Source organism: Carya illinoinensis, chromosome 11 (assembly GCF_018687715.1).
Source record: "Carya illinoinensis cultivar Pawnee chromosome 11, C.illinoinensisPawnee_v1, whole genome shotgun sequence".
In the NCBI taxonomy this organism is placed as follows: Eukaryota; Viridiplantae; Streptophyta; class Magnoliopsida; order Fagales; family Juglandaceae; genus Carya; species Carya illinoinensis.
The window spans coordinates 9,916,533-9,928,919 of record NC_056762.1 but is presented as its reverse complement, the minus strand read 5'-3'; the positions used below and the strand labels follow the sequence as shown (position 1 = coordinate 9,928,919).

The following is a 12,387-nucleotide window of genomic DNA, read 5'->3' as shown; positions in this document are numbered from 1 at the left end:
ACTGTTTTGGATTCTACTTTTATTTATTTATTTAACCTTCCTCCCCCCCCCCCCCCCCCCCCCCCCAACCCAAAACCAAAAAAAAAAAAATAGTAGGCTGCATAATTGTTAATTGGTCTGGTGAGATAAACATATCAACCAAAATTAGATATTCATGTGGCAGCTTTGTCTTTACAGTTTTTTGCTCTCCCCTCTTTGGTGGAACGTCTTGATAATGTATATGCTATGAACACTTGGCTAGGAAGTCATGTCTGACATGTTGCCTTCCCTTTTCACTTGTTGAACATATTTTTGGGTTTTTCTTCCTGGCTTTGGTTCTTAAACAAGTTGCTTTTTGACTTGTTTTGGCAGGTTGTCGCAGATCCTTCGTTAAGTTTAAAGCAAAGATCTCTTGTAACAGATGCTGCACGTGCACTTGACAAAGCAAAGATGATGCGCTTTGATGAGAAAAGTGGCAATTTTTACTGTACTGAGCTTGGTCGCATTGCAAGCCACTTTTATATTCAATACTCTAGTGTTGAAACTTACAATGAAATGTTGAGACGCCACATGAATGATAGCGAGGTTGTTTGTTGTGATCTGTTGCATTTGCTACATGTTTCTGTCTGTGTCCTGATGTTCCCTTTTTTGTTACTTTTTTACTGTACCATCAGACTTTTATTTAAAGAAAAACATAGATTCAACCACAATTATATAGTGTACAGGTGTCATTCTCCAATTTTTGCGTGATCATCTTCTTCTGTTTTGTGGTTCCTTTGTTTACTTAAAGAAACATTATCATTTTTGTTTAAGCGGTACCAATTTTTTGCTACTGTAGGTAATTGACATGGTGGCCCACTCTTCTGAATTTGAAAACATTGCTGTACGAGAAGAGGAGCAGAATGAGTTAGAGACATTGGTGCGGACATCATGCCCGTTAGAAGTTAAAGGTGGTCCTTCAAATAAGCATGGCAAAATATCCATTCTCATTCAGGTTACCTTTTTCCTTTTGGTTTTGTTTTGTTTATTTTGTTTCTATTTTTAGGATGTTGACGATGTTTGCTAGCTACAAAGTGAAAGAAAAGGAGATTTAATGACTAATGTATTGGTTATTTTACTTGCAGTTGTACATATCTCGAGGCTCTATGGATACCTTCTCATTGGTTTCTGATGCTGCATATATAAGCGCAAGCTTGGCTCGTATTATGAGAGCTTTATTTGAAATTTGTTTGGGAAGAGGCTGGTGTGAGATGTCTTTGTTCATGTTGGAATATTGCAAGGCTGTGGATCGGCAAATTTGGCCCCATCTACATCCCCTTAGACAATTTGACAAGGATATTTCATCAGAAGTTTGTCCCATAGACCTTTTTCCTACTATCTGCTCAAAACGTTTTTTTGTTGTCTTGTATAGTTATGTTTCTCGATTGGTCCAGATACTTCGGAAGCTTGAAGAACGAGGGGCTGATTTAGATCGCCTACAGGAGATGCAGGAAAAGGACATTGGAGCATTGATTCGTTATGCAAATGGAGGAAAGGTACGATCATTTTGTGGACTGATGCTCTAATATCTTAAAGCTATTGGATTATATAAGAATTAGATCCTAATGAACCTTCTTTCTTTCTTTTTTTTGTGACATGGTAGTTGGTTAAGCAATGTTTAGGATATTTCCCATGGATTCAGTTATCAGCAACTGTAAGTCCAATCACCAGAACTGTTTTGAAGGTAATTTTATGGAGAATGCTTTTCTTTTTTTCAAACTTTTTGACATCAGAACTTTCCACCTAGTCGTGTGAAATTAAAAGTGTCATTTTTTATGGTATCAATATAAATTCTCAGGTGGATCTCTGTATAATGCCAGAGTTTATATGGAAAGATCGTTTCCATGGTGCCACTGAGCGTTGGTGGATTGTGGTTGAGGTGAAGACTCACTCTTTTTTTAATTATAATTTAAGTGAACGACTCTCTTAGATAATTTATCAAGAAAGTTAAGTGTAAAATTGTCTCTTTTGTGGGCTTGAAAAATATCTTTATAAGGTACTCAATTTTTGAAATCTTAAAGGTTGATGAATTTAGATTCCCAAAAACCTCTGCCATATCTAAATTTTATAATGGTGGTTAGTAATATAGGACTAAACTGTTTGTACAAGCTTAATTTTGGAAAAATTTCTTGCTGGTACAACAAATTGGTCATACTAATCCTAGCTTCATTTAAAACTGATCTAATTTCTTGCCCCAATTTTTTTCTTGTTTGTTCTCTTTCTTCTGTTGGAAAATATGCTCTTACTAAGTTTTAATGTTACTTCCCCATGGGTCATGGCTTCGCCTATTTTCATATTCTACATTGTAATAACTATATGTCATATTTTGCTACATCTACATTGGATACCAAAATGAATCTTTTAAACAGGACTCAGAGAACGATCATATCTACCACTCAGAACTTTTCACTCTGACAAAGCGGATGGCCAGAGGTGAACCTCAGAAGCTGTCCTTCACTGTGCCAATATTTGAACCACATCCACCCCAATATTATATACGTGCTGTTTCTGATTCCTGGTTGCATGCTGAGGCTTTCTATACCATTTCTTTCCATAATCTAGCGCTGCCAGAGGTATTAATTTTTTATTTTCTAAACCTAAGACACATTCACATTATAGCAGTATTGTGTCCAATTTTCTCCTACCAAGGCTCTGTCTCATATGAAGATTATGCTTTGTTCAGGCTCGTACTTCACACACAGAACTTCTAGATTTAAAACCTCTCCCTGTGACTTCACTGGGCAACAGTACTTATGAAGCCTTGTACAAGTTTTCACATTTTAATCCTATACAAACACAGGTTTGGTTGAAAAATTACACTGCAGGTTTTGTTATTTAATGCTTATTGGTTTCAGATTAGTAACAGTTTGAATTTGTATTATTATTTTTCTGTTATTGGGCAGACTTTCCATGTCCTTTATCACACTGACAACAATGTGCTGTTAGGAGCTCCCACTGGAAGTGGGAAAACCATATCTGCTGAGCTTGCCATGCTTCACCTCTTTAATACTCAGCCTGACATGAAGGTATGCCTTCAAATTTTCTTTATGCATAGTATAGAAGAAGATTGCTTTTGATATTAGTTTTTCCTTTTTCTTTTTCCAGCTTTCCTTTCTTTTTTTTTTCTTTTTTTTTTCCCAGTAGCTTTAATAGAATTCCTGTGTACAGGGGCTATGCCCTTTTGTTTGCTTTCATATTTTGAAATTTTTTTGATAAGTAAGAAGAATTTATTAATTCACATAATTAGGCATGGCCCAGGTGCACAGGAAGTATACAAGAGATGAACCTAATTACAAACTAAGCATTGTGAAAAGTAGCATAAAAGTCATGAAAACTAATCCATTCAATACAATAGCCGAATCCCAAAGTAACAATGTATGAAAGAAAAAGTCCTTGAACTCTCCCATCAAACATTCCCTATTATTAAAACAACGACCATTCCTTTCATTCCAGGTACACCACATTAAACATGGAGGCACCATCTTCCAAACAGCCGCGATTTGATGATTGCCCTGAACTCCTCTCCAACATGACAAAAAATCGACCACCCTCCTAGGCATGACCCAGGCGATACCAAGCCTAGTCAAGATTTCATCCCATGGAGCCTTAACCACATCATAGTAAAGAAAAAGATGATCCGTTGTTTCTCCATTTCTTTTACACATAAAGCACCAATCCATTATCAAAAGGCTGTGCTTTCTCAGCTTATAAATAGTCAAAATTTTCCCATAAGAGGCTGACCAGCCAAAAAAATCAACCTTAAGCGGAATGTTACTCCTCCAAATGCTCTTCCAAGGGAAAACAATGGAAGAATGGAGCGACATAACCTTATAAAAGGACCTGACCAAGACGTTACTCCTCCAAATATTCCCCAAATGAATCCAGAGCAACTGTCCTCCCCTTTGGCTTTTAAGATCAGCACCTTTAATGCGCTGTAAAATTCTGTGATCTCTCCAACCTTCCAATCTTGGACAGCTGTAATAAACCTCACGGACCATTGAAGAGAACTAGTGAAAATCTCCATGTTATCAGCAATTGAAGTATCCTTATCCAACACAATCCTATAAAGAGAAGGGAAAGCGTTCTGTAAGGCACCATCACCACACCAAATATTGTGCCAGAATCTGATTCATGTTTCCCTTCCCACCTCAAATCTGAAATTGCTGAAGAAATCTTCCCATCCATTCCAAATAAATTTCCAAACTCCCACTCCATATGCCCCTCTTACTTCATTTGGGTACCATCCTCCCAAATACTCCCATATTTGACATCAATAACATTCCTCCAAAGTGCATCCCCTTCCCAATGATACCGCCATAGCCATTTTCCTAATTGTGCACTATTGAAGGTTCTTAACTTTCCTGAAACCACCAAAAGATAAAGGGGTGCAGATCTTATCCCACTTAATCAAGTGGAATTTTTTCTCATCCTCTAAGCCTCCCCACAAGAAATCACGAAAATATTCTCTGATCTATTCACCACCCCTGCAGGCAAAGGGAATAAAGATAAAAAATATGTTGGGAGATAAGATAACGTGCTTTTGATTAAGGTGATTCCACCACCTTTGGACAAATAGATCCTCTTCCAACTCGCCAATCTACATTCAATCTTTTCAACAATCCCATCCCACATTGCCTTGGATTTATGAGGAGCCCCCAAGGGAAGTCCAAGATACTTCTAGGCAAGGATGACACCTTGCAGCCCAAGATAGCAGCCAATTCGCCTAAGTTATGAACCAAACCAACAAAATCCATTTAAGATTTAGATAGATTCACCTTAAGGCCGGAGGTAGCTTCAAAACAAAGCAATAGTGCCCTCAAGGAGCAAATCTGGTCGGGATTTGGCTCATAGAGAATCAGCGTGTCGTTAGCAAATAGGAGGCAAGAGACGTTTAAGCAACTATTCGATGAACCGCCCACCAAGAAACTCGAGATAAAGTCCCTATTCGTTGCAGCCTTCAACATTCTGCTCAACACATCCGTTACTAAAACAAACAAGAAAGGGGACCCTTGGTCCCCTTGTCTCAAGCCCTGAGAGCTATTAAAGAAACTTTCAGGGGAGCCATTTACCAAAATCAAGAATATGACAGTTGTGATGCAATATTTCATCCATTGCCACCATCTCTCCCCAAAACCGTATCTACCAAGAATATACACCAAAAAATCCTAATTAACATGATCAAATGCCTTCTCCATATCTAATTAACAAAAAATGCCTGGGGTGTCGGCTCTGACTCTACTGTCCAAGCATTCATTGGCATTGAGTACGGAGTCAAGAATCTATCTTCCCTTGACAAAGGTGTTTTGTGACTTCAAGATGATCTTCCCCATGACTTTACTCATCTAATTAGCTAGAACTTTTGAAATGATCCTGTATACCCCACTCACCAGACTTACAGGACGGAAATCTTTCACCTCCACCGGCCTTGCCCTTTTTGGAATAAGGGCAATGAATGAAGCATTAAGACTTTTCTCAAATTTCATTGACGTGTGAAATTCGAGAAAAACCTTCATGATGTCCTCCCTAACAAAGACACTAAGTACCTCATCCTCATCCTTCTGAGCAGGATTGGGACTTGATAAAAATTGAATGGGTAGTGGAATGGGTTAAGTATGTGGCATGGAAGTTTAACCACACGAAAAAGGAACATTGGGAAAGTAGGGAGGAGACTCAACAAATGTGACATCCGTTGAAGAGCAGGATTGTAGCAATGATATCCCTTTTGGGTTTTAGAGTAACCAATAAAGACACATTTAGTGGCATGAGGATGAGTAGCAGTAAGCAAGAGTAACTAACGATATCTCTCTTGACCATTGATGACCAGTCTCACCCATCATTAGGATGGGGAAGCTTTGTGGAGAGATGATATTGACTCCAAGTATGGGGGTGCTTGGTGAGGTTAGTATTCCAATGAAGCACAAGGGCAGGAGGGGGAGGCTTTGTGGAGAGATTTTATTGATTCCAATTATGGGGAGATGCTTGGGAATGTTTGTATTCCTATGAAGCACTAGGAGCCTATGGAGTGGGGTTGTGGAAGAGTATTAGAAGAGTTGGGGGGGAATTCTCTAGACATACCAGATATGTGGTGGGTGATGGCTTTAGGATCAGATTTTAGTAGGATAGGTGGTATGGAGACAAGGTCCTCAAGAATGATTTCCCTATAGTTTTTAGGATTGTGTGTGAGCAAGAGGCTTCAGCGGCTGAGTTAATGGAAGTCATTTGTGGTTCATCATAGTGGAATGTTAGCTTCCTTAGAGCAACCCAAGATTGGGAAGTTGATGCCTTCCCTAATTTTCATTTTGATTTACTCTACGGGAATAAGCAACCAGGAGGTAGATAAGATGCATTGTATCCCCTCTAAGAAAGAGAACTTCTTTGTATGCTCTTTTTACAAGGCTATGACTATTTAGTGAGGAATATTTGGATGAGTAAGGCACCTCTGAAGGCTGCGTTCTTTGTTTGGATAGTTTCCCTTGGGAAGATTTTGACCATTGATTATATGAGAAAACATTTTATTATTCTAGCTGATTGGTGTGTATGTGTCAAAGGAGTGGTGAAACGTTGGATTACTTGCTACTTCATTGTGATGTTGCTTGGGCTCCATGGGATGACTTCTTGAGTAGAGTTGGTCTTGCATGGCTGATGCCTTGAGAAGGTGGTTAATCTTCTAGCTAGCTATAGAGGTATTTATGTCTTTTGTGGTGCTTTTGGAGAGAAAGGAATCACAGGAGCTTGAAGATTGGGAATGCTCATTAGAAGAACTCAGAAGCCTACTTTTAGAAACATTATTTCTTTGCACTATAGCTATAGATTTTAAAGGAGTTAGTTTTCATGAGTTCCTTGTATCCATCACTTCTCCTAATTATGTCTTTTCTCTTGCATACTTCTTGTATATTGGGGCTACGCCTCTTTCTGTGTTTCAATATAAAAACATAGAAAAGGATTCTTAATTAGGTGTTTTCTCTTGTATACTTGTTTATTGGGGCTACACCTCTTTCTATGTTTCAATAAAATCTGGTTCTTACTTACCAAATAGAGAAAAGAATTCTATATAGTAGAATAACCAAACTGCCCCTGTATGTTGCTATACTATGGGTTGCAATATGCTTAAATTTCTGCCTGAATTCAGGTTATTTATATTGCACCATTGAAGGCTATTGTTCGGGAAAGAATGAATGATTGGAAAAAGCGACTTGTCGCTCAGCTTGGGAAGGAAATGGTGACTGCATTTATTTACTAGTCATTGATATGTTTTAACATATGGTACTTGTATTAACATGATGTTTTTATCAGGTTGAAATGACTGGAGATTATACTCCAGATTTGATGGCCCTCTTGTCAGCTGATATCATAATATCTACTCCTGAGAAGTGGGATGGTATCAGTCGTAATTGGCATAGTCGAAGCTACGTCAAAAAGGTCCATCTATTAATCATTATTGTTCATAATGGGATTTGTTTTCCTTTTATTATCTATTTTTTTTTTTTTATATCACAATACTGAATTGGTGGATGGCTGCTAGACATTAATGCGTAATATCTGCTCAACAGGTTGGGCTTATGATTTTGGATGAGATTCACTTATTGGGAGCTGATCGTGGCCCTATCCTTGAGGTATTACTTACCAATTGCTGTGGCCTTTTCCCGAGTGATGCTTTTAATCTATAACATATAATATTAAAACAAAGGCTAGGATGAATTTTGATCAATTCAATTTTTTTTGAACCATCAATCTGGTCTTAGAAGTTTGACTTTGATCAGTTAAAAACTGAAAATTTGTTTTTGTTGTCAATGTAGTCCAGTCAGGATCTGTTGAGAGATGGGTAAGTGTACAAAACAGTGATTTTTTTGGAAATTTTCCAGTTATGGATCAAATAAATTGAACAGTCACGTGCCCCTACAGAAATGATGTTGTTATGGCAGGGGTATGGAGGTGAGGCTGAAAGAAAGAGCACATTCTTGCCTTAATATGTTTTTAGATTAGGATTTTTAAAAAACCCAGACCTTTGGTACTAATTTTGTGGTGATTGTGGGTGATTTGGAGTTGTGATTATGGTGGATGTAGGCTGGCTTTTATTTCTAGGCCATCTGGGACTGCAGGTTTGGCAGCCACTGATGGGTTGGGTGTTTTGGATCATGTATGTGGGGTCATGAAGGGTTTTGAGCCATGGGCGTGGGACGGTGATGACTAATTGGTGGTGGGTGTTGGTTTTTAATCGCAGGTTTGGGTGTTGGGATTGTGGATGTGAGGTTATGATCGATTTTTCACAATGCGGATGTGATGGCTGATTGGCTGTTTTTGGGGGGGGGGGGGGGGGGGGGGGGGGGGGCAATGGTGATCGTTGTCAGGTGTTTCGGCGGTGTTAAGGGGTTTAGGTGTTTCCAACAGGATTTTTGTGTCTGTTTGGGTTGTTTATGGATATTTCTAGTGATTGGTGGGTTGTGTTTGACGGAGAGGCTTTCTGATTTTGGGAAATTTGATCAGTGGTGGTGGCTCTTTGATTGGGTTTGGTGATGTGTGGTAGTGGTTTTGGGTAGTTTCTGTGAAGGCTGTGGGTGTTTGGTGGGTTTTTTGGTGTGGTGACCAATGATCTTGGGGTTGAAGATCGGAAGTCATTATCAAAGGAAACTAGGGTTTTCTTTACTTAAGATGCAGCAGTCTCCTAATAGGATGTGTTTCTAATAGTTATCTTGTATTTAAATTAAACTTGTAGATATTTAGATAGGATAAAATCAGATTAGTTTAGATAGAGATAAAGATGTAGTTTGTTGAGATTAGATAGAGATAAAGATGTAGTTTGTTGAGATTAGATAGAGATAAAGATGTAGTTTGTTGAGATTCAAATTTGAATTCTCAATCTTATCTTTGTAATTATTTCTATATAATGAGAAGGAAGCACCTCAAAGGGATGATTCAGCCAACTCTGACAGTCATATGCCAACTTCTTTCAGCAGCCACAACTCTATTTTAAACGTCATTTCAGTGGAGCGTGGCCATGTTTTATGTGCCTTTATAAAATCATGGAAAATCATAGTTACCAAAATTTTCAAGAGATAATTACACTTTGCACCCTCGAACTACCCCTCCTTTTGCAATTTGCAACCTAAAACTACTAATAGGTTTCATTCTGCGTCTTCCGTTAAGGTCTTTCATTAAAATTATGCCATGTGGCTATTTTCATCTTAGGGTAAGATATTAACTGAGGGTGCATATTGCAAAATGTAATTTCCCAACTTTCGTCATTTTATTTGTTTTATTTTATTTTATTTGATTTTTATCATTTTATATACTTAGAAGGTATAGAATTTGGTGGATCATCAAATGGACGGGCTACATTGACAGCAAAGCCATAGGTTAATGTGTTGATGTTTAAATTGAAACCTTGGGAATCAAATTCAAAGCTACACGAAAGTTGAAGAGACCCGAATGTGTTTTAGTCCAAAAGAAATCTCTTTCTTCAAAATTTCAGAAGCCCCTGCTCTAGTATGTCTCTTGATGCAGAGACTTGCTAGATTTGGTAGTTACAATGGCTTACTTTGATGTTACTGTGCCAAGGAAATAAATTTTTTTCTTTTATTTTGAAGAGTAGATAATGTTAGCTGGCAAAATGGTAAATTTTCCAAAATTTTTTTTTTTTTTTGATAAGTAAAAAGTTTATTGATCCACGTAAATACGCAAAGCCTGAGTACACAGGTAGTATACATAGAAGTGCCTAGATACCACACTACATGCTACTGATAGTAGCGTACAAAACATCAAGACTTGTTCCATTCCATGCAATAGAAGAAGCCCAAAGCAACAAAGTGTGAAAGAAAAAATCCATAAATCTGTCTGGAGAGCGTTCCTTATCTTCAAAACATCGGCCATTTCTTTCGGTCCATGTGCACCACATTAAACATAGGGGTACCATCTTCAATACAGCAGCAATCTGACGATTGCCCCTAATCCCTCGCCAACAAGACAGAAGATCTCTCACTCTTTTAGGCATGACCCATGCGATACCAAGTCTCAAGAAGATCACGTCCCACAATACCTTGATTGCTTCGCAATGAAGAAGAAGGTGATCTACTGATTCACCATTGCATTTACACATATAACACCAATCCATAATGTAGAGTCCACGCTTTCTTAGATTGTCAATTGTTAAGATTTTGTCATGAGAAGCCACCCAACCAAAGAAAGCAACTTTAGGGGGAACCTTGCTCCTCCAGATACTCTTCCAAGGGAAGTCAATAAGGGAGTAGGTCGACAAAGCTTTGTGATAAGAACGAACTGAAAATTTCTTGTTCCTTGTGCCGATCGAGAGTAATCTGTCCTCCCTTCCTCCACTTAACTTCAACGCATATAACACACGAAAAAAATTAGTGATGTCTCCCATCTCCCAATCCTGTGCAGCTCTAGTGAATCGAACTGACCAAGTAATGGAATCAGTATTATTACACATATTATCAGCCATTGAGGACCCTTGATCCAACGCAATCCTATAAAGAGAGGGGAAAGCGTTTTTCAAGGCCACGTCCCCACATCAAATATCATGCCAAAATTTGATCTGTGTGCCCCTTCTCACGTCGAACCTGCAATTGTCAAGAAAGTCATCCCAGCCCTTCCGAATAAGTTTCCATACTCCCACACCGTAAGCCCCTCTGACTTCATTAGTGCACCAACCTCCCCAAACACTCCCATATTTGGCCTCTACAATGTTTCTCCAAAGAGCATCTCTTTCAAGATGATATCGCCATAACCATTTACCGAGAAGTGCCTTGTTGAAAATTCTCAAATTTCATAGGCCCAGACCGCCGCAAGACAACGGTGTGCATACTTTATCCCATTTGATCAAATGGAATTTCTTTGTGTCCTCTATCCCTTCCCATAAGAAATCCCGGAAGATCTTCTCCAGTCTATTTGACACCCCTGCAGGCATCGGAAATGACGAGAGAAAATACGTTGAGAGATTAGATAACGTACTCTTTATAAGTGTGGTTCTCCCTCCCTTGGACAAGTAAATTCTCTTCCATCCCGCCAGCTTACCTTCAATTTTCTCAACAATCTCTTCCCACATTGTCTTAGAATTATGAGGGGCTCCCAGAGGGAGTCCAAGGTATTTCATAGGCAAGGAGGTGACCTTGCATTCCAAGATAGCAGCCACCTCCCCTAAGTTGTTGACCAAGCCGACGGGAACTACTTCCAACTTAGACAAATTCACCTTGAGACCAGAGGCAGCTTCAAAGCAAAGTAGAAGGGCTCTAAGGGAGTGAATCTGATCCAAGTCTGGGTCACAGAAAATCAGCTTATCATCAGCAAAGAGAAGATGGGAAACCGTCACACTTCCATGGGTAGGAGCACTCATGGGTTCCCCGTCACACTTCCATGGGTAGGAGCACCCACTGAGTACCATGAGATGAAACCCCCATCCACCGCCCTGTCCATTATTCTGCTTAAGACGTCCATGACAAGGATGAATAAAAGTGGGGATAGTGGATCCCCTTGTCGCAAACCCCGAAAGCTGTTGAAGAAGCCTTCAGGAGTGCCGTTTACCAATACAGAGAATCTAGCTGTTGTGATGTAGTGTTTTATCCACTGACACCATCTTTCCCCAAAACCATACCTGCCAAGGATATATAACAGAAAATCCCAATTCACATGGTCAAATGCCTTTTCCATATCCAATTTGCACAAGATACCTGGTTTACTGGCTTTAATTCTGCTTTCCAAACATTCATTGGCAATGAGAACCGAGTCTAAAATTTGCCGTCCTTTTACAAAGGCATTTTGAGATGTCAAGATGATCTTCCCCATGACCTCGCTCAACCACTTTGCTAAAACTTTGGAGATGATCTTGTAGATTCCACTTACCAAGCTTATGGGGCGGAAATCATTAACTTCCACCGATCTCGCCCTCTTGGGGATAAGGGCGATAAAAGAGACATTAAGGCTCTTCTCAAATTTCATATAAGAATGAAATTCATTAAATACTCTCATAATATCCTCCTTCACAATGTCCCAACAGGCGTGAAAAAAAGCCATTGGAAAGCCATCTGGTCTGGGGGCTTTGTCTTTGTTCATACTTTTTAACACACCATACACCTTGCCTTCTTCAAAAGTCCTCTCCAACCAAACCGCACTTGAGTGGTCGATGGGGTCAAAAGCTAGACCATCAACCTTTGGCCGCCATAGGTATTGCTCAGTCAGGAGCTTATCATAAAAGTGAACAATGTGATCCTTAATAGCATCTCTATCCATTAGTGCCCTACCCTCCTTATGAAGGACCTCTATAGTGTTGTTTCTTCGATGGGAGTTTGTGACTCTATGGAAAAACTTTGTGCACCTATCTCCTTCCTTCAACCAGAGGGCCCGTGATTTTTGCCTCCA

The 12,387-nt window shown here is 39.3% G+C and overlaps 1 protein-coding gene across 3 annotated transcripts in view; it reads left to right on the top strand.

The window, feature by feature from the left end:
• LOC122280700 (DExH-box ATP-dependent RNA helicase DExH14) overlaps positions 1-12,387 on the top strand; it is a 49,539-nt gene that overhangs the window by 18,603 nt on the left and 18,549 nt on the right. For all 3 annotated transcript variants that reach the window (XM_043091681.1, XM_043091680.1, XM_043091682.1), the window contains exons 22-33: positions 352-564; positions 818-973; positions 1,104-1,328; positions 1,413-1,514; positions 1,622-1,702; positions 1,817-1,897; positions 2,388-2,591; positions 2,702-2,818; positions 2,922-3,044; positions 7,148-7,237; positions 7,312-7,437; positions 7,569-7,631. In XM_043091681.1, the coding sequence (XP_042947615.1) occupies positions 352-564; positions 818-973; positions 1,104-1,328; positions 1,413-1,514; positions 1,622-1,702; positions 1,817-1,897; positions 2,388-2,591; positions 2,702-2,818; positions 2,922-3,044; positions 7,148-7,237; positions 7,312-7,437; positions 7,569-7,631 (1,581 nt within the window). The remainder of the gene's footprint in view (positions 1-351; positions 565-817; positions 974-1,103; positions 1,329-1,412; positions 1,515-1,621; positions 1,703-1,816; positions 1,898-2,387; positions 2,592-2,701; positions 2,819-2,921; positions 3,045-7,147; positions 7,238-7,311; positions 7,438-7,568; positions 7,632-12,387) is intronic.